General features: G+C 37.3%; 1 protein-coding gene across 5 annotated transcripts in view; it reads left to right on the top strand.

Moving 5' to 3' along the window:
- Nucleotides 1–20,059, top strand: part of PCCA (propionyl-CoA carboxylase subunit alpha) — a 288,817-nt gene that overhangs the window by 89,089 nt on the left and 179,669 nt on the right. For 4 of the 5 annotated variants that reach the window (XM_074859347.1, XM_074859348.1, XM_074859350.1 and 1 more), the window contains 3 exons: nucleotides 922–1,000; nucleotides 10,241–10,343; nucleotides 14,700–14,794. In XM_074859347.1, coding sequence (XP_074715448.1) covers nucleotides 922–1,000; nucleotides 10,241–10,343; nucleotides 14,700–14,794 — 277 coding nt within the window. Of the gene's footprint in view, nucleotides 1–921; nucleotides 1,001–10,240; nucleotides 10,344–14,699; nucleotides 14,795–19,099; nucleotides 19,120–20,059 lie in introns of those variants that run through there. The other variant, XM_074859351.1, reaches the window with a different exon arrangement.

Here is a 20,059-nt window from a genome sequence, read left to right as displayed (position 1 = left end):
AAAGGCTTGAAGAATTTTCCACTATCCCAGAAACATCAAAAACTTTCCAATCAGATCCTTAATTTTCAATTTGCTGTACCTTCATGTGGGCAAAAAATTAAGCTTGCTAATATGAATAAGAAATTGTTTTAGGAAGTTGCTTTGAAATAAAATACTGTACTACAAGATAAACAATCATTACTAAACCAGCTTTTAAACAGCATACTTTGTTACTGTACCTTTCTAGCTTCTTGAAAACTAAGGTCCTGACTGATATTAAGGTATCTTGTTCTGAGAGTACACTATTACCAGTTATACACAATGCTTTCAGATTTATGCTGCTCATTTTTTCTTACTAGTTGTCAGTTTGGGGAGAATTATTTTTATTGTAAAAGAAAAAAAGTTGTAATAGTCTGTTTTCTGTGATACTTACTACTAAATAATATCTGAGCAGCACAGCTTGAGGTGCTCTGTTACTTAAAATGTACTGCACCAGAAGTGTTGATAAGATACAGGTTTGCTTACTAAATCTCTTGACTAGTGGTTTATGAAGATCTGCTTATTTTTGCAGTTTTTTGAAAAATTTTACCACAGCTATAGCTTATTTCAGCAGTAACAAAGGAACAAATTTTTGTTCCTAAAGAAATGTGAGCTTAAAAAGGTCAAATGCCTTCATTCATAAATCACTTAGTTACTTAGGAATAATTAATTCAGTGCTTTTTTGGTATAAATGAAATGGAGAAGACAACCTTCTTGGCTTAAGGAATCACTGCATTGACAGCTAAGTCTTGAAAAGAAAAATTTCTCTTCTCCCTCCAAACAAAGTGTTCTAATAAACGGAGTTATTGTCTACTGGCATTATTGGACATGTGGTCAGTTGTCATGTTCCTCTGACCAACTGAACAAAGTTTGAACTTCTGTCTAATTGTTCCCCGCTGTTAGGCTACCCTGTCATGATCAAGGCCTCAGCAGGTGGTGGTGGGAAAGGCATGAGAATCGCTTGGGATGATGAAGAGACCAGGTGAGATGCTGTCCAAAAGCTTGCCTTGATGAATGCTGCAGTTACCAAAGTCCCATTAAGCCACTGTGAGCTGACAGTTGAGCAGATATGAAATGTTAGACAGAGAAATTGGATATTATTTGGTTTTCTCCCTTTTGTATAGTGAGTGGTATACTTCGGGAGTTTGCATGCGCCTGTTAAAAATTAATTTTTGCATAAACCTTACAAAACATGGTCCATTAATTTGAGTAAAAAACTGACACAACTGCCTTTAGTCAAATGATAGACTGTAAATCTAGACTGTAAATAACATTTTGCTGTATTGCCTTTCAGAATGCTGATGTTTTAATTGTCTGTGGGTTAGGTAGAATATTTATTGGCCCTGATTCTCAAACATTAATGCATGCCATTAGTTCTGTTAAAGTTGATGAGACTGTTTATTCATGTGTGGAAACACATACTGTGTTTCCAGAATGTGCTCTAATAAATTGCATACTTCTGTGTTTAAAATATTTGTCTCAGCAAACTATTGTGCTTTTGCCTGTTTGAAACAATGTTTAAACACACAGACATTTTCATGTCTCTTAATGGTTGTTTGAATCCTAAACACTTTTTGTTACTGACTCAACGTTTTACAATTTGTTCTCTGCTGATATTCTAGCAGTGAGGAGCCTGTTTTCAATCCCATGTGTCACTGATATTATAGAAAAATGTGGTTTTGGATTTTTCAAAGACTTGTAACAAAAAGCCTAGTTTATCCAAAATTAGATAACCTTCTAAATGTTTTCCTTTCCACTTGGAGAGAGCAGCAGCACACATGCTGGAATCAACTCAGAGTATAACTCAAATTTTCGTTAGTTTAATTTAGTTACCTGCATGATTTCCCTGTCATATTTTTGTGTTTCCTATTACATTTTTGTTTGTCAAAACCTAAAATCTGGAAAAAAGAACAATGAATGGCTAACAGTTAAATGTCAGATTTAAAGAAAATATGGGTTTTTTTTGTACCTTGCTACCTCTAGCCCATTTATATTCAAATCTAAATAGGAAAATAGTTTTGTGCATTGGAATGAAGATCTAGAATAACCTGCTTGCTTACAAGGATGCTTTGTTCCCACTGCTTTAGAATCCAAAATTACTGCCTTGATCTTGTTCAGGCAGCAATTGCATCTGTTGGACTTGAAAGGAAAGCATTCATTTCTTGTTTTACTCAGAAAGGAGCAAAGGAGCTCGATTAAAGTAACTGTTTAAAAATCAAAAACTAGATCTAAAATCATGACTACTAATTTGTTTTGGAGAAAAGTTGTGTTTAACTGTTTAGAAAATTACCCGATAGAGCTGATTGGTATCAACAGAAACTAGTTAGGGATATTCTTTTTTGTACATTTGCATACAAAATTAATTTAGTGATAGTACTTTGGTGCAGTGATGTTTAATGATAATATTTGAGGTACCATTGAGGTACCATTGAGGTACCATTCATCTCCTTATTATTTGCTAGTGGTGTCCGTATAATAATCCTTTGGTTAGTTATGCAAGCCTTGTCTTTACAGTGTAATTTTGCAGAGTAATATCTAAAAGGTGCTAAGAGAAAGAATACCTAGACTGCGTCACAGATCAACACTAGTTACTGATCCTATATCAAGGAGAAATGATTATTTTAACATTTATGGATACGTAGTAATGAACACAACATTAAGTTGGCAAAATACTTGTTGAAGGAAGATAAAAGTGAGATTAAGAGAACTGAAGAAAGAAACAGATTTACTTTGCATTTACATATGAAGTAGAGCGTTTGGGTTTCTCTTATAGTCTGTCTTGAAGAAATATCTATGAGGTTGTAAAATATTTGTTGTATATATCCATTATTTGTGTTATGGAGCTGAGATTGTTCCTTTTTATGTGTCTGAAGAACATCTCGGGTGACTGGACTTGTTACTGACAAAGCAATGTATCTGATAGTTTTGATATCATATAAAAAGTTGTTGGCCTCATCTATTGTCTTACAGCTACCAAATCCATGTAAACCTAAAAATAAACTAATTTTCAGCTATTGGAAGACTCTGACAAGCAAGTATCTGAAAGACCTTTTGTATTTCAGAGTTTGTAGATGCAAGAGGAGTGTGAAGAATTGTTGATAATATTTTGATTTGTAAACTTGCTTTGGCTTTGTCATGTGGGATTAATGCCAAATGTATTTAAAAAAACCCCCGCCCTTATATAAACTAATTTTGTTTGAAACATACTTTTGGATTTTCAGGATAGTTGAAAATTTTTTTGGTCTCAAATGCAATGCAAAATATTAAAGGAAGGCTTAAATGTATTGTGTGGTGTGACATGGAAATAGCCCCTGGAAATGGAAAAGATCTGTCTGAACACCTTAATTGCTACTGTTACAGAATTACTCGCCGTGGTAACTTACTGGTGCTTCATCTTTCATATCTCTTAAATATCCCCAATGATGAAAATTTTGTTAGATCCTCTAAATATTATGGTATTATTTCCGCTATAGTTAAGACTTCTGTAACGTTCAGCTACTATTTCTAACTAGAGATACTAGAATAGTTTTACCGCTGTTAGAATTTTTTTTTAATTGAAATAGCTCTTCATGTGCATGTGACTGTGAAAGGCTGCCATGTTGCGCCCTGCCTCTTTATCTGGGTAGGACTGTTAAATTTCTTCAGATACGAATCCCTCCTAACTCTCACCTCTATTGCTTTTTTTCCAAATTTTGGTCAAGTTTTAGTGTGGAGTTTTGTGTACCGTTCAAGCCACTAACCTCCATCTGAAATGAAAGTAACCTTATATTCACTCTAATTTAATCCCTAGTCAGTTGTCTTGATTTGGATAAGTAGAATTTAGGATGCCCTTTCTTCACATAAGAGGTACCTACTTGAAATTATCCTGAAAATGAAGCACAAATTTCTGAAGAGCAGTTTACAGGGTTGTAGGTTTTTCAAAGCCTCAAAGTTTTTTACATATCTAAAACTATTTCTATCTTAGTGTAGTTGATCATCCCAGCTCTGGTCTTGTATATGAAGAGCCTCTGCTTGCGTCCCAGAGAGTCTGATCTGAAAGTGCTTTCCGAATATAGGCAATGTGAAGTTCGTTATGAAGTAGAATAAAACATGACTAGGGTAGGTATCTGAATATCTAGAAATTTTCTATATCATTCTTTCTTTGATTGTGGAGAAACTGAAGGCTCTCTTGCTTTCAGTATGCTTATAACAATTGTACTTATAACTAAGTCTTCAGGGTTCATGGCTTCAAATGGTCTGCTGGCAGCTCTGAAAAGGAATTCACTTGAGAACCCTATCCTCTCCAAAGAACAGATTTAAATTTTCTGGGAGAGATTGTGATGGATCTTTGCCCACAGAGATACTTATTGGCATGTACATTCAGTATCAGAGGTTCTCAAACAGGAGCCTACTGGTCCTTGTTTTAAACTCTGTGGATTTGCAGATAAAAATTAGTTTCCCTAGTAGTTTCAGCTGCAAACATGATAACTTTTAAGTTGGAAATTTGTACTGAATTATCTTCTAATAATCTTCTTTGAGAAATTTGGAGCTTTGTGCTATTTCCCACCCTCCCCCCAATTGTGTCAGCTTCTGTAACTCTTCCTAGATAGTGAAATCTTGCATGCTTAGTGAGTATCATTTTTGAAAGTTTTCAACCAAGGCAACTTCGACAACAGTTATTTAGTGAAAGATTTTTGCCTTTTAACTTACAGTAACAGGAAAATATAAATTGTCCTGTTACTTAAATTCTTTCTTGGTGCTTATGCCAATTTTATGAACTTAAGTCAAACATCTGCTCTCAAATTCCAAGAACTCCTTATAATTTCTCTTCTGTGGTCCTATGGTACCATGCTGTGTTTATCCCACTGTTCCACAGTTGTTGCTCTTCATTGGGATGGTCCAACAGGGTATGTGGGAGAACTACTAGCAAATTTGGTTTTGTAGTCTGCAGTCATTCTCCCACCTTCCTTCAGAAACATCTGTTGATATTATTTTTTCCCTGATGTTGTAATCTTCCAGTGGCTCTGAAGGAATGAGCAGTGGAACTGGAAGAAGTTAAAGTGGAATAATATGTAATGAATCATTTTGAATCCCCTATGTCCTGAGGCAAAGGAAATATGAAGTGTGCAGCATGAGAGGACAATGCTTTAGAAAACTGAAGAGCATTCCCTATTACAAGCCTGTATGTTGAGTTTTATTACCTTCCTAAAGCAGTGCATTTGGCCTGTCAGACTGTTCTGCAAAAATGGGAGTGTGAGTTTGGCATCCTTGGTCTGTCCTGCACAGGTATGTGCTGTAGTAGTGTTCAGGTGAGGGAAAGGAGTCAGTTGGATGAATGAACAGTGTTTCCTAAAAAACTTTTTTTTTTAAAACTCAGATTTTCATGCCAGCTATATGTGTAAATGTATGTAAAATGCTGTGACTGGATCATTTTAGTTTTTAAAAATTTGGAGTAAAATTAAGCAATGGATATTGGGTTTGTGTGTAAAATCAAACAACATTTGAGTATTTATTGGTTACTTAACTTACCAGTCATAGTTTTAGAGGGATTCTGCTGTACTAATAGTTATCAAACATCTGTTTTTAACTAGATGGCCTTTCTGATTCTGGCCTTGACAAGAGAAGACTATTTTTCCTTTACTATTTCCTGATACTGGAAACTGAAATATTACATAATGACTGCAGTTAGTGTCTGGCTGCCTCCAAAGAAAGTGGTTGTTTTAATTAAAGCAGCAATGCGGATCTCTGAGCTGGAGGCAGAAAGTTGGCAAGGGCTATCTCACTTCAGAAGACCACAAGAAAGCTTGTGGCAAGATCAATAAATACTTTTGTACAACTTATACTATGGTGTGAATAAATGTACTGTAGGGAGAGAGGGGAACCTTTTAAAGACATCCTGTTCTTCCCCTTCTTCCCCTTATAGAATCATGCATGTTTAAAGGGACCTAGGGATGTCATCTCATCCAGCTTCATCCTTGGAATAGGATCAGCACTCAATTTGAAGCTGGTTGCTTAGAGCTTTGCCCAGTTGAGTCTTGCTTTGAGATTCCACAGCCTCTCTAAACAGCCTTCCCTGTTTCTCAGTTCTTTCCAGTAATTTTTTTTTAAACTGACATCCAGTTGGAAAAGTCCCCACTTCAGTTTATGGCCACAGTCTCATTCTTCTGCTGTGCACTGCAATAAGGAGCTTGGCTCCATTGTCTTAGTAAACTCCTCTTTAAGTACTGGAAGGCTGCTGTTAGATGTCCACTAAAGCCTTGTTGTCTTTCAGATTCAACAAGCCTAGCTGTGTTGATCCTGGTGTGCTCTGACCATCTCTCTTGACTTCTCAAAGTTGGGTGCAATGTTTGTCTTCCTCCAGTCATCAGGAGTCTCTCCTGACCTCCAAAGCCTTTCAAAGATGACAGAGCAGTCTCACAATGACATAAGCTACCTCTTAGCATCCCATCTGGTCTTACTGACTTGTATGGGTTGATTTCTCAAGAGATCCTTGATTCCATCCTCTTCTGCTACTGGTAGTTCCTCTTCTTCAGCCTATCTAATGTCTGTGGTGAGAAGTTGTCCCCAACATCCATCAGAAATCTCTCAGATTGCTTGTGGTCATCTGTGTTGCTTTTCCAACAGATGTTGGGGAGGTTAGTTTCCTGTTTTAAAAAAACCCCCAAAACCAACCACCAAATAACAGACAACTAACAACCCAAACCACTAGCAAACCAGAAAACCACCCCTCCCCCTCCCAAACAACCCCCAGCCCAGAAAACACAAAACAAACCACACAGACACTCAGTAGAGATTTTTGAGTTGCTTAAAGAAGAATTTTGTCCACTTTGTCAGCTTGAGTGGGTGAACTGTTAACAAATTTGCACTGCAGTATTACCCTTACTGGTCTCTTCCTTGTTCCACACCTTCCAGCTCTTACCCTATTGCCTTTTCCCAAGAAGAGATCCATGTATTTGACCTGCCCTTTCATGAAAAGGGCAAGCCTGTCCTACCACCTGTCTTAAAGATTGGGTAGCCATTCATTGCAGTGCTGCAGTTTTGTGTCCTGTCCCACCATGTCAGCTCTTCTAAGGATGTTGCAGTTCTGTGTCTGCATGCAGGCTCCAGCTCCTGTTTGTTTCCTTGGCCACATGCCTTTATGTACAGCTGGTTGAGGTGGACCTCTTGTGGTTGGGGTTTTTTTTTGGGTTTGTTTTGTTTTTTTTCCCCCTCTTGATGCCTACAGACTTTGACTAGTGTGCACCTCCCACCAGCATGACCCATGCTGTCCATGAGGAGAGGCAGTAGTGTTTGCTGCCGGTCTTAGGTATGGGCTGTGGTGGCCTTTCAGCCCCTCTGCTCCAAGCCCAACTTGTGTCAAGGCGTTTGATGTGTGATGGGTACTCCTACAGCTGGGGCAGTGGAGTCACTGTGGGGCCATAATATTAGCAGTGCTCCAGCTTATCAGCTCCATGGCAGTGTGTGTCTCCAGGTGGCTGACCTGGGGTGTGAGTCATCCTCACAGCAGGTGCCTGCGGGCCCCTTTTCATCATGAACTAGTCTATCAGTCTATGAATTGGGAAACAGCTAGCAGAAGCTGATGAAAGCACCTAAAAGCAGCAAATCTGTATATAGGAAAAAAAATGAAAACTGCCACTAGAAGTTACTGAGAACCTAAGAAAAAACTAACTCAACAGAAAATCTTGCCCGAATAAATAAATAACTTGCAACCGAAATGCCAGCCCCTCCCAGCCACAAACCCTGCTGTCAGAACTACCCCTACCACCAGCTCCTCCTTATGAGAAACTACCAAAAGTATCTCCTGACAAAGCCTCTCTTAGCTGCTTCTGTTTGCTCTCTTCCTGACATACTGGCTTAGCTCATGGCCCCCGTAGTGTGGCGTGTCCAATGCTGTCTAGTGGACAATTAGACAATAATTGTCCTCCACACTCATTGCCCCTTGGTCTAGTGCATGTGGCTGGCACCGTAAAGCTGTGATGGTGGCTGTGTTAATAGATGGTTAGTGACTTGGGTATGGGTCTGTGCAGAGCCCCTGCTCAGAAATCTTCTGACCAGTGTACCTGTACTTTGAGCCACAGTGTAGAGGTATCAGTGATGGCCTTCGTATAGGTGAGGTGCATCAGCCTGAATGACTGCATCTTGTCAAACATCAGGGCTTGATTAGGCTGCAAACAGCATGTTGCTTGTAGGGTAAACTGTACCTGGGCCTAGACACAGAATCACAGAATTGTCTAGGTTGGAAAAGACCTTGAAGATCATCCAGTCCAATCATCATCCCAACATTAACGGTTCCCAACTACACCACATCCCTCAGCGCTAAGTTGACCCGACTCTTAAACACCTCCAGGGATGGGGACTCCAACACCTACCTGGGCAGCCCATTCCAACACCTAACAACTCGTTCTGTAAAGACAGGGGCAGTAAGCTCAGTTTTCTCTGTCCCAAGTTCCCCTGCACTTCTCTTTGGGGTTAGTGTGGAGGGGAAAGTTTTGGGCTTGGTTGCACATGCCAGCATAGTTGTGCTGCATGGGGAGCATCTTCCTTACAGTGAAGCTCTATAGGGCTGCTGCTTGGTGACCAAAGGCTAATGCTGCAAATACGAATTCCCTTCTAGCCTAAACAGCTATGTTTTTTTTTTTTTTTAAATATTCATAAAAAGACTCCGACCCATCTCCATTTGGTTAGTATGAGCTCTTTAAGGAAGGTGAAGTGTATTTATGGTAATTTTTATCACTGACAAATGCAACTGCACAGTTTTGTAAGATACAAACAAGGTCAGAATACCTGACTGAGATAGTCGTTCCTGTTACATATAATTTAAAAAAGATTTACAGATGTATGGATTAGATAATTAAGCACCTTTTTTTTTAACAAGTATTGCAGTTTAGATTTGTAATTAGCACATACTTTAATGAAGGAAAAATAGTCAATTGTGCATAAAACTGTCTGATAAAATGTTTACAAAAGGAAACAAGCCTTTGATATAGGAGTTAAAATAGCTCTAAATCTTTCAGTAAGAAGCACTGTGTATGGCTGTTAGTTACTTTGTTTTCTTGTACAGATCAAGTACTGTATAGAATCACAAATTTTGATGTCCCTTTTCCTCTTTATTAAGTCATTCAATATATTGAAGTTAAATATGAATTTAGGAAAGATTATACACTGAGTATAATCTCTCAATTATAGCATATTATTCTACAATCTTGAAAAAAGGTGAAGAAACACCTTAAAATGTACACATATCTATACTGTAGATATACCCATCTCATGGTTTTATTGGCTGAGTTTAGTTTGTGGAATTGAACTAAATACTGGAAAACATGAAAGCTTCAACTAATTTGTGCCTTAGTTCTTATTCTGGGCACGTTTTAAATATCAGGGCTGCTGCATCTCAGTAGTCAATCCCACAGAAATTTACCCCAATCTTTCCATATGCATCAACATATGTGGGACTGCTATGGCAGTTAAAGAGCCTGTAGAAAACTTCTGTGGAGCCCTTGGGTCCCTGCATTATGGTACATTTCACCCTGAGAAAGCTGTACATGAAGTTTGTCAGCAGTTATGCCCCATAGAAGTAATTTTCCTGCCATGAAAAATAAAGTCAATAAAGTGTCTTACATCCTTTATTTGTTTGAATAATTACATATGTAAAAGAGAAAACAGGGAAGTACACAGGATGTGCAGTATAATGCTCAATTATACTTTAATGCAGGGAAAAACTAGTACAGCTGGTATGTTCTATAAAGTATTGCATCTTCATGTTATGTGTTCAGTGATTGAATTTACAAGGTCTGCAATATTATATCTGCAGTTCTTTCATCTAATTAATGTGCAACTAACTTCTATTCTTGAGTATTAAGGGGGCTGCATACCTTAAATAGTGGTAAGCTTTACCTTCTGTATAACAAGTGCTTGGTAATTAATGGTTTTTAAAATTTGATTACTTCATTACTTTTGCAGAAGAAAATGCCAACAAAGAAAATTCATACAAATAATTGCTCAGACTTTTTAAACACAGTGAAATTCTTTGTGCCTTGAGAATGTAATTTTTTCATCTTTGTAAAAAAAAATAAATAAAAAGGGATACTCATTAAAGGCTCAAGTGCAAATGGTAAAACTTGAGTTTTGGATGTGTGTGTTGCCAGATGACTGGAATGAACAAGTGTTCCTTCTCCTTGTGTACTTCAGAACTTGACTTTTAAAATACAGATTTTTTTTGTTGTTGTTGTTTTCATTATTTAAGGGAAGGTTTTAGGTTTTCATCTCAAGAAGCTGCTTCAAGTTTTGGTGATGATCGTTTACTGATAGAAAAATTCATTGATAACCCTCGTCACATAGAAATCCAGGTTGGTGGTATTATTATTACTCCTACTATTATTGTTTGTCTATTTAATAAGGTTTGGACTAATAAATTAAATCAAAGTTCAAAATGTTTCAAACAATCTGCTAAAAAAGGCTGAGTCTTGTGCTTTCCTGTGTCTTGGGCCATTGCTCAAACTACAGGGCTATCATGCACAATACAGCCTTCCTGTTTTTACTCTCTAGCCTTTCTTTAGCAGGAAGACAATGAACCGTGCTCAATTCTTTGGGGGGAGGGGGGAAAAAGGTTGTAGGCATCTGTCCTGAGGGCTGGAGCTTGAACTCTGGATCCTGATTGCAGTGCTTGAGTGCAGCAGAGGATGTAGGAGTTTGTGCTTTTCTTGCAAGCTCTAGGTGGTTTTGTCACTATTTTGGATTCTGTTCTGAAGGATCTAATGCTCCCTGGGAACTCAGAAGGATTTGTGTCCCATTTTGGGCAGTTTGTGGTTCAAAATCAGGTGTATTCTCCTTAACTTCTGGATTATGACCATTTATATCTTTTATTGGATCTAGTGCTAAGCCAGATGTGCTGATGCAGAGCAAGACTCATTTGTTTCAGACAGACTCTTAACAAATCACATTTTTAAATTTGTGATGTGTTTGATCTTATGTAGGCAGCTAAATTGGCTTTGTCAATAGCCTTGAAATAATCTTTTATGATGAGAGATCTATATGGAGTATGTTCATTTTCTCAAAAGAAGTGTAATTTATTTTTGTCCAAAATACAAACTCTTTCTAAGTTGTGGCATGTTTTCTTTTACAGTGAGAGCCTGAAGTATTTTGACAGTAGCTCAGTAACTGAATGAAACAACAACAATACATTTGGTAGTGTGGAATGATTTGTAAGAGAGAAATGCTTAACATTTTTTACTCTGCCGGATATGTGCACACAACCTGATACTTCCTATGTTTTTATTTATTTTATGTGCACAGGCTAACTTACTGCATATGTGAAATGAAGAAACAGTCTGTAAAAATGAAATTTAAACCCCAACCTATTCTCTTTTGAAGGGTCACAAAAAGGTATATAGCAAACATTTCGTTTCAGCATTAATCTTAGGTTACAAAAGAGGTCAGATTGCTTGAACATCTTCCTATATTCTCTTGCCATGGTTAATAATTTTTGGCTACCTGTGTCTTTGTTTCTTTCTCTTTTTCTATGCAAATCAGTATACATTAAAGATCTATTCCTTTCAGTGCTTGCAGGTTTGTGAGCTTCAGCAGGTTCCTACTGACTGACTAAATTTAGATGAGATTGAGTCTTCCATACTTTCATGAGTTAGGGGCAGTTTTTACATTGTCTTGATTCCTTTAGGTTTAAAAAAAGTTACCTCAAAAAAATTAAGCAGTACTGTATTTAAGAACAGCCAAATAATTTCACCTAGATTAAACAACATAGCTTTTCTATTAATAATTCATAGTTTTATTTCTAATAAGTGTACAGTGAATGTTGTTTTCCTTACACAAACACTTTGATGATACCTTTTAACAATATCATAGCATATCATTTTAACTTCATGTTCTTATCAGCTTTAGGACGTTGACCTTGGTTCATTTTCAGACTGTTAAATATACAAACAATTTGAGACCAGATGCCAAATATTTATTAATTTAGCAGTAACTTTTAAATAGAACTTTTTTTTAACATTCTCATATAGCTCCAAAGCATTGGTACTTAAAATTGTTAAATAAGGGGTTTCCTGTGTCTAGCTATAAAACAATCACTTTGTAAAACATGAGAAAAGACTAAAACAATTAACAGGAAAATAGAGTCCAAATAGACTTTATGCTTGAACTGATTTGAAGCCTTGTTCTTCTGAAATATCTTATATAAAGGACCTGAGTTTAAAGAGTACATGGAATGTCTAACTATTGCTTGGCTAAATAGCAGTTTTACAGCTGGAAGTAGAATTTAGCTGAATCATGTGGTAGAGGTTACAATACTTTAATTATTTTGGAATCTAGATGTATATAGCACATACTAATGTCACAATCATCTAATCCCACAAAACAGGACATTTTCTTCTAGGAATATTTAGATATTTAGAAAAAAGCTGTTGCTGTGACATGCATTTTTAGTGAGATGTGTATTGGAATCTCACGTCATTTCAGAGATGATGATTTCAACATTCTGTAAATGTCTTCTGAAGTATAATTGTTTTATGAAGTAAGTGTCTTTAGTTTCTGATAATGAAAACTTTGGACTCAAAATGAAAGTAAAAGCCTAACACTAGATGTTGTTTGGCTTTTTCAGTTTATAATTATGTTTTCATTGTAAATATTCATGCATGTCTCTTCAAGCCATATTAACTGATAATGGAAAAACATTTATTTTAATGTTCAGGTTGCAGAAATTAAGTAGGATACAAGAAATGTCCTGAAGTGAAAGAAAATATTTCCTAGTTGGCTTGAAAAATATTTTATTATCCCCTTCAGGAAAATACAGCGAGAGAGAAGAGAGAAGCACAGGAACTCGTTTTTATTGAAATATCCCAGGACTTTTTGGTTTATTTATTTTGGTGAGGCTGAATTCTGTGGCAAGTTGTAGGCTTTCTAAGAATGAAACAGAAGTGCTCACAAGGAACCATTCTACTTACAAGATAGCGATTTTTCTATCAAGTACCGTGCTGTGCCCTAGAGGTACTGTTTTAAGATTAAAAAAAACCCCTAAATATCTTTTGTCCTCCCAAGTGAGTTTCTATAGAGCTCTGTGATGTTTAGTCCTGGATTGGATGAGTTAGGACTCGGATAGGAAGTTGCTTTAGATGCTGCTGGGGTTTGCCTGTTACAGAATCTAGCAGTTGGCTGAAGTACCCTCATGCTGCTGCTGATAAACCTCCCCCTGGGCAGGGAAGAAGGTTCTGGGACAAGCTGTAGCTCAGGAACTCCCAAAGTCATCAGTCTTGTAGAACTCTTTGGAGTGGATTTTTCCCCTAGAAAGCTCCATAAATTTATGGGAGTGCAACAGAATTTCTGGGGAAAAGATAAGTCTGATTGTATAGGGTGCGGAGCACTCTGGGTGTCGTGCTGCACAGTGCACGCGAGTTGTCTTCATGAGATCAGTGCCTCGTTTTCAGTCACATCTACTCAGATTATTCACGCATCAGCAAGCATTGGTGTCATTGATGCAGGAATTCATCTTGCTTAGTGCCACACTCGCTCTGTAGTGCTAAAAGGAATAATAAATAATACAGATTCGTTGTCACAAATGTGAGTAGATATGGTTGAGTTCACGCAGTTTGAGGAAGATTGTCTCCTTTTTTTATCTTGTCTGTTTTCAGTGTAGAACTGCACTATTAAAGAATGAAGCATGAATATTGGCACAGGTTCCTGCAGATCAGAGCAGGAAGATGGAAAAAAATGGATTAGAGGGAAAATTTTGTAAGGAATAAAGGGAGCAGGTGTGGTCTGCAATGAAAGAAATTGTTCCAAGAATAAATGTAGAATATAACGTTACAAGATTGGAAGAAGTCTGCTTGAATCTTCAAATCTACTATCCCACCATTGGAAATAGTTGCACTGTACAGTTGATTTCATAAAGGGATAGAATTCCTTGTCTTACTTTTCTTTCCAGTTTGAAGTTGCAGAATCAGTTGAGATTTCTCTTATGCTGGACTTGTTTTTTTTTCCAATATGTAATTAGGTAGTTGGATTTACATGCTTGACTCTGTTTAATTATTCCATGAACTGAAGCTGCAGCCAAGAACTGCAGTTGACACCTGATTTTTGAGAAACTCCTTGAAACTACTGCTTCAATTTCCATTGAAAGTAGTGAGGAAGTAGCAAATTTTATTCTTAATAAAAGATTGCAAAGTTTCTGAAGACTTTCCTCTTCATTAAAGAGAGTTCTGTGGTTCACCTACTGAGAAAGCTCTGTTAAGCATTGTTTCTGAAAACTATTGTGTGTAATTCAGGAGCAAAGTTTTGGCATCCTTTGAGATGTTTCTCTTCTTCGTTGACACAAGATATTGCTTAACAATATGCTTGAGTGTAATTTAATTATGCAATACAGTTTTAAATGCCTGAAAACATAGTTTTAATCTTATTTCAGTCTTTTGATTTCTGAACTTTTGGGAGTTTCTCACAAATTTTGGAGTGAGTGGATTTTTGCTATGTGTAGACTATAGAGTCTTTAAAAATAATCCTGTTCAGAATTTGAAGGAGCATTCAATTAGTATTTCATATACAATTAATTTTCTACACTAGCATTTTTTCCAACCTTTATTTCTAGATTGGAAAGAAATTATTTTTAAATTAAACTAACTTAATGATACATACTAGTATAATGTCTATAGGCCATATACATACATCTGTTTGTTAATGGCAGCATGTTATTATTTCAGGTTTTGGCAGATAAACATGGTAATGCCTTGTGGTTGAATGAGAGAGAGTGCTCCATTCAAAGGAGAAACCAAAAAGTTGTGGAGGAAGCACCAAGGTATGTATACTAGACTCTTGATGCAGCTTCAGTTATTGAAAGAACATTTGGAAAAATGCTGATTTTATTTACTGTGCAAGTGCATGCAAATTTTATTCTGTTAAAAACCACAAAAAACGTTTAAGTTATAGTCATTTAACTGTAATGCAATTTTGATGTTGTACTTGGGGGTGTTCTGATTTTGCTTCATGATGTCTTTCTGTAAGAAGAAAACAGGTGCTGTGTTGTTAATTTTTTTTCATGATTTTTTATAAAATGGATATAGATCTTACCAATCAAATATATGTGGTATATGAGATTAATGTATCTGAGATTATTTTTCCTTTTCTTTGCCATGCAGCTTTTGGAGTTAAGAGCAAAATAAAGTATGGAATAAGTATTCATTTTACCACAGATACAGATATTTGACTATGCTATAGTAATTGTGAGAGGGCCAGATAATACTGTTTATTTCTATTTGAAATAGAGCATGAAGTACTAAATACTGTGACACTTCTAGTACCATTCATGGTAGTGAACTATAGATGTAGGTGTCCAGTAACTCAAAGGTGCTAAATGATCTTAATCCCACTGATTTCAAATGGAGATGAAATACATTGCTGCTGTGCAAGGTATGGTCTTGCTGTGTTTTCTGTTGCATTGCATTCATCGGAGAAAATGTGTAGAAAAAAGGACATAAAGAAGTTCTGATTTCAGAAAAACAGACAGAGGTATATTACTACCTGTGGGAATTCCCAGTGTAATGTGTTCACCAGCTGCGATGGGTTTGCCATTATTTTATAGCACAGACCTATGTGATGCAACAGTTTAGGATGTGAGGAAAAGCACATAATTCAAGTGATGTTTATTTATAGTCAGCATATAAGTTAATGTTGGATCATAATTGTGGGACTGGCACTGTTTACGACCTAGATTTTAAATTGAAAAATAAAGTTTAAATCTAAGGATACAGAACCACTAATAAATGCTTAAATACCTGTCATTGCTTCCTGCAGTGCTTGTGGATTTCTTAGAAGCCTTATGCCTAAAGACCTTACTATGTTTTTGTTTGTGAAATGTGAAGGCTTCAGGTCCTGTTATAATGTGAGTGTGCATATATGTCTACCTAAGCACTTAGGAGAGTCTTTTGGCTCGGGAGTACCTGTAAGGTGCTGCCTGCCTCTTCTGTCTGATCATTCTCCATCCCTGTGGTCAATTAAAGGAAATGATATGTGTTTCTCTCCCCAGCCAACTGTAATCAGAGTGTTTTCTTTCATCAGAAATATCAGCCTTTTAACTTTCTTGGGCTTCTCTGTTGGAGTTGCCAGTAATTTTTCTCATCCCTTCCTATAACTCTACAAAAGAGTGTGGTCAAGTCAATAGCTTCCAAAATTTGGCGTGAAAACTCTTCTTGCTTCTTGTTGTTGAATGTTTTACACTCTCCAGACTTTACTGACAGCTTTGGAAGCCTTATCTTATCTGCCTTACAGCCCCTTGCAGTTTGCTGCAGAATCCATTTATTTACAAAGGATTACAAGACTGGTGCAGATAAGCAGGGCACTAATTTCTGTGAGACACTGTAGAGACCCTAAAGCCTGAAGTTAGTCCTTCTTGTGAATGCTGTTTCAGTTAGTCTCACTGATTAATGACTCCTGGAAACACCTTTTCTTGTATGGCTGAGTGGAGGAAATAAGAAGTCCTCAGTAGTCCTTTTTTTCTCCTGTTTTAAATAGTAGATGCTTTTAAGAGCTCTGAGATAGGTTGAAGCTTTTTTTTCATGAAGCCCAGGAGATAGGGATGCTTTGGGCTAAAATGTTTGTTTGTCTTTTGTACAATTTAGGGCTTTTGACCTCTTCTCAAGCCTCTTTTGATTTACTTTTTTCCTATGATGATGTTTTCCTAAGTATCTAGTTTAAGAGACTGATTGTTGAGGGCCTTTTGGCTATGAGAATAATCTCTGTGATTTTCTGAAAGTTAAGCCTGCAGCTGTTGAACATAACCTTATGGGATCATTTTGTGTTTGAATGTTGAGTTTTCCTAGGGAAGTTCAGTCTCTTGTAAAAAAACCCAAAAACCAGAACAAACCAACAAAACCCAAACCAAGCCTCTTTCGTGAGGAGAGAAAACTTCAGTTTACACCCTGATGAGGTTACAGTATTCAAGGGAGCCCTGGTGTTCACAGTGGTCAATCCCCCAGTTTCAAATAGGAGACCAACAAACTTTGCTTATACCCTTTTAACATGTAGTCAGCTGTCCTACTCTGTTCTGGGAAGCACAAACAATAAGACACATCTGATCATTGCTAGTTTTGTAGTTAGTGCTGGACAAAGTTGGTGCTACACAAAACTCCTAGTGATTTGCAGTAATTTTCTTTGCTTCTAGATTCAGACCTTTTTGGAAGATGCTGTTGACTTCTCATTTCACCACAGAGGCTGAAATTTAAACGGATGAGTAACACTTAATAGTCTGTTGTTCCTTAGTTCAGTTTTTGTTCCTCCGGTGCCCAAACTCTTCTCTAGTAATTTTCAGAGAGAGTTGCTATGAGACAGTGTACTTTGGCAAGCAAAAATGTGAGAGTGTGGTTGTATTTTCCTGTCTGCTAGAGTGATTAATAAGGGATTCTTTTTCGTGGAGAAATAAGGCTTATAAGCTTATTAGAAAATCCGTTGATCCTTTAGGATCAATCTAAAGTAAATGGATCAATAGAAAGTAAATATACAAGTGTCTTAGCTGACTTCCTATTCAATAACTGGAGCTCAAAAGACTGCTCTTAAACTTCACTTTGGTGAGATCAGGTGTCCTATCTAATAATATCAGAACCTGTTGGAAGCTTTTTAAAGCACTTTAACTTTTGCCTCACCACTTGGGTGAAGGAATGTCCAGCTGTTCAGAGGCACTTGGCTATCTGTACTATTTGATGCCCAAAGTTAAGATTTTTGGAATGTTGTTATGGAGAAGTGCCACACAAAGGCTCTTCCACTCACCATGATCATCCAGCACTGTCCTTTGCTGTAGCAGTCAAAGAGATCAAATGTTTGATTCTCCATGGAATACCGTTTAGAATCACAGAATCGTTTAGGTTGAAAAAGACCTTTAAGATTATTGAGTCCAACTGTAAACCTAACACTGCCAAGTTCAGCATTAAACCACATCCCTAAGTGCCATGTCTACATGTCTTTTAAATACCTCCGGGAATGGTGACTCAATCACTGCCCTGCACAGCCTGTTCCAGTGCTTGACAACCCTTTCGGTGAAGAATTTTTTGCTAGTATCCAATCTAAACCTCCCCTGGTGCAACTTGAGGCCATTTCCTCTCATCCTATCACTTGTTACTTGGGAGAAGAGACTGGCACCCACCTTGCTACAGCCTCCTTTCAGGTAGTTGTAGAGAGCGATAAGGTCTCCCCTGAGCCTCCTTTTCTACAGATGAAACAACCCCAGTTCCCTCAGCCGCTCCTCATAAGACATGTTCTCTAGACCCTTCATGAACTTTGTTGCTCTTTGGACATGCTCCAGCGCCTCAGTGTCTTTCTTGTGAGGGGCCCAAAACTGAACATGGTATTCGAGGTGCAGTCTCTAACTATCATCTCAAAATGCTGAGCTTCGGAACACTGGGTGTTAAACCTTCTCTGTACGTTTTCAGACCTTTCCTGGACAAGTAATGGTGGAAGCAACACCCTGCTACTGTATTCTGTACTGGCATGCAGGATCTGTATTAGCACAGACAGTGAGTGAGTCCTTAGAACTTGCTAGCTGCCTGCTTATTCTCCTTTGTTGTCTCTACTTTTCAACAGTGATTCCATGTGCTTTGGATTAAACCTTAGCACCCCAGACTTTCAGAATAAGGTGATTCTTAGGACAGTCTCTCAACAATTTCCCAAAATTTCCCCGAGTTTCATGTCATGCAGGAAATAATTTATTATGTTTTTTTTTCCTAACTGCATATGTTCAGAGTTGAGATTGCCTTATCTATGCTAGATGTTAGTTTTGTGGTGTCTTTTTAAATTGACAGATGTTCTTTCAGTTCAAAGGACAAAAATGTTTCTATTTCTGCCTGTGACAAAGATCTAAGAGGCAGGAGATTTAAAGGGGAGGCTAGTTTACCAGTAAGTAACTGCATTAGAATGCAAGTTAAACTATTTTTGTGACCTTTTTTGCATGCTCCATTGTTAGTTTCTCTCAGGAATGCTTCTATCCTTGGAAGGTGCACAGACAGCAACTTCTTTCACTTTCTCCAAGAACTAAGGTCTCTCTGAAAGATCTCAGTATGATGCCAAGTACTTCAGCATCATATTCCAGATTAACTGCCAAGGTGCTACTTGAAGCCAGCGACAATTTGAATAAATGTATGTAGGCAAGAATTTAGCAGAAAGGTGTATTACTGAACTACACTCTATGTACAAGTTCTCCTTAGAGTTGTGCATGTATATATATCAGATTGTACATTTCCTATCACTTTGTAAATCCTTGAAGGGTTTGGGGTAAGAGAAACAGTGAGCCGCCTCTTGTGGCTGTGTACATGATTCATAGGTGGGCACAGTTTAGATGTGGGGGCAAAACTGTGTTCTCAAACACTTTAGCATATTTATGCCCATGGTATGGTAGTATAGTACATAATAGATATCTTAAAGCAGAATGTTTTTTGTAGGTAAGTAAATTTTTTTAAACAAACAGTATGCCTAACTATTTCCTAAGAGCAGGAAAGGTGACCTTCCCAGTGTTGTGATATCTTCAGAGGAAGGGTAAATGTTATGGATGATTTGTGGTTTTTTTTTTCATCTAAGCTGAGCAATAAATTTTCACTGATGGTGTAACTGTCTGTACTTTTCAAAATCTCAACCTTATGTGTGAGTGAAGGTGGTGGAGATATTTTGGGAAACATTATCGGATGAACTAGAAGTGGAGAGGTAACATCTTGCCCATGTGGTTCATCTCTCCAGCTGTAGAAACAATGGGAGAAACCAATTGTATTGTCTTTGATCAACTTTACAACAGCTTGAAGAAGGTCTTATCAGTGAAATATGTCAGGTCTGATCTTATTTTTTTTTTCTAGTGCTTTTATCTTGTGAATTCTTTTTACTTTTCAGCCTTCATGCTGCCATAGGAGCTATTTGGTCGAAAGAATAACAGATATATGTGTGAGAAAAAGATTTGAAGTCAGGTTTAAAATGATGTGTTTTTGAGTGATGCCTAATTAGATTGGAGAAGAGTTATTTCAGTTGTAAGAGGTGCATTGTTAAAGAAGGGAGAAACAATGTATACGAAAGGTAAAGTGGCAGAGGGGAA

This window comes from Strix uralensis, chromosome 2 (genome assembly GCF_047716275.1).
Source record: "Strix uralensis isolate ZFMK-TIS-50842 chromosome 2, bStrUra1, whole genome shotgun sequence".
In the NCBI taxonomy this organism is placed as follows: Eukaryota; Metazoa; Chordata; class Aves; order Strigiformes; family Strigidae; genus Strix; species Strix uralensis.
This window is presented reverse-complemented; position numbering and strand designations above follow the sequence as displayed.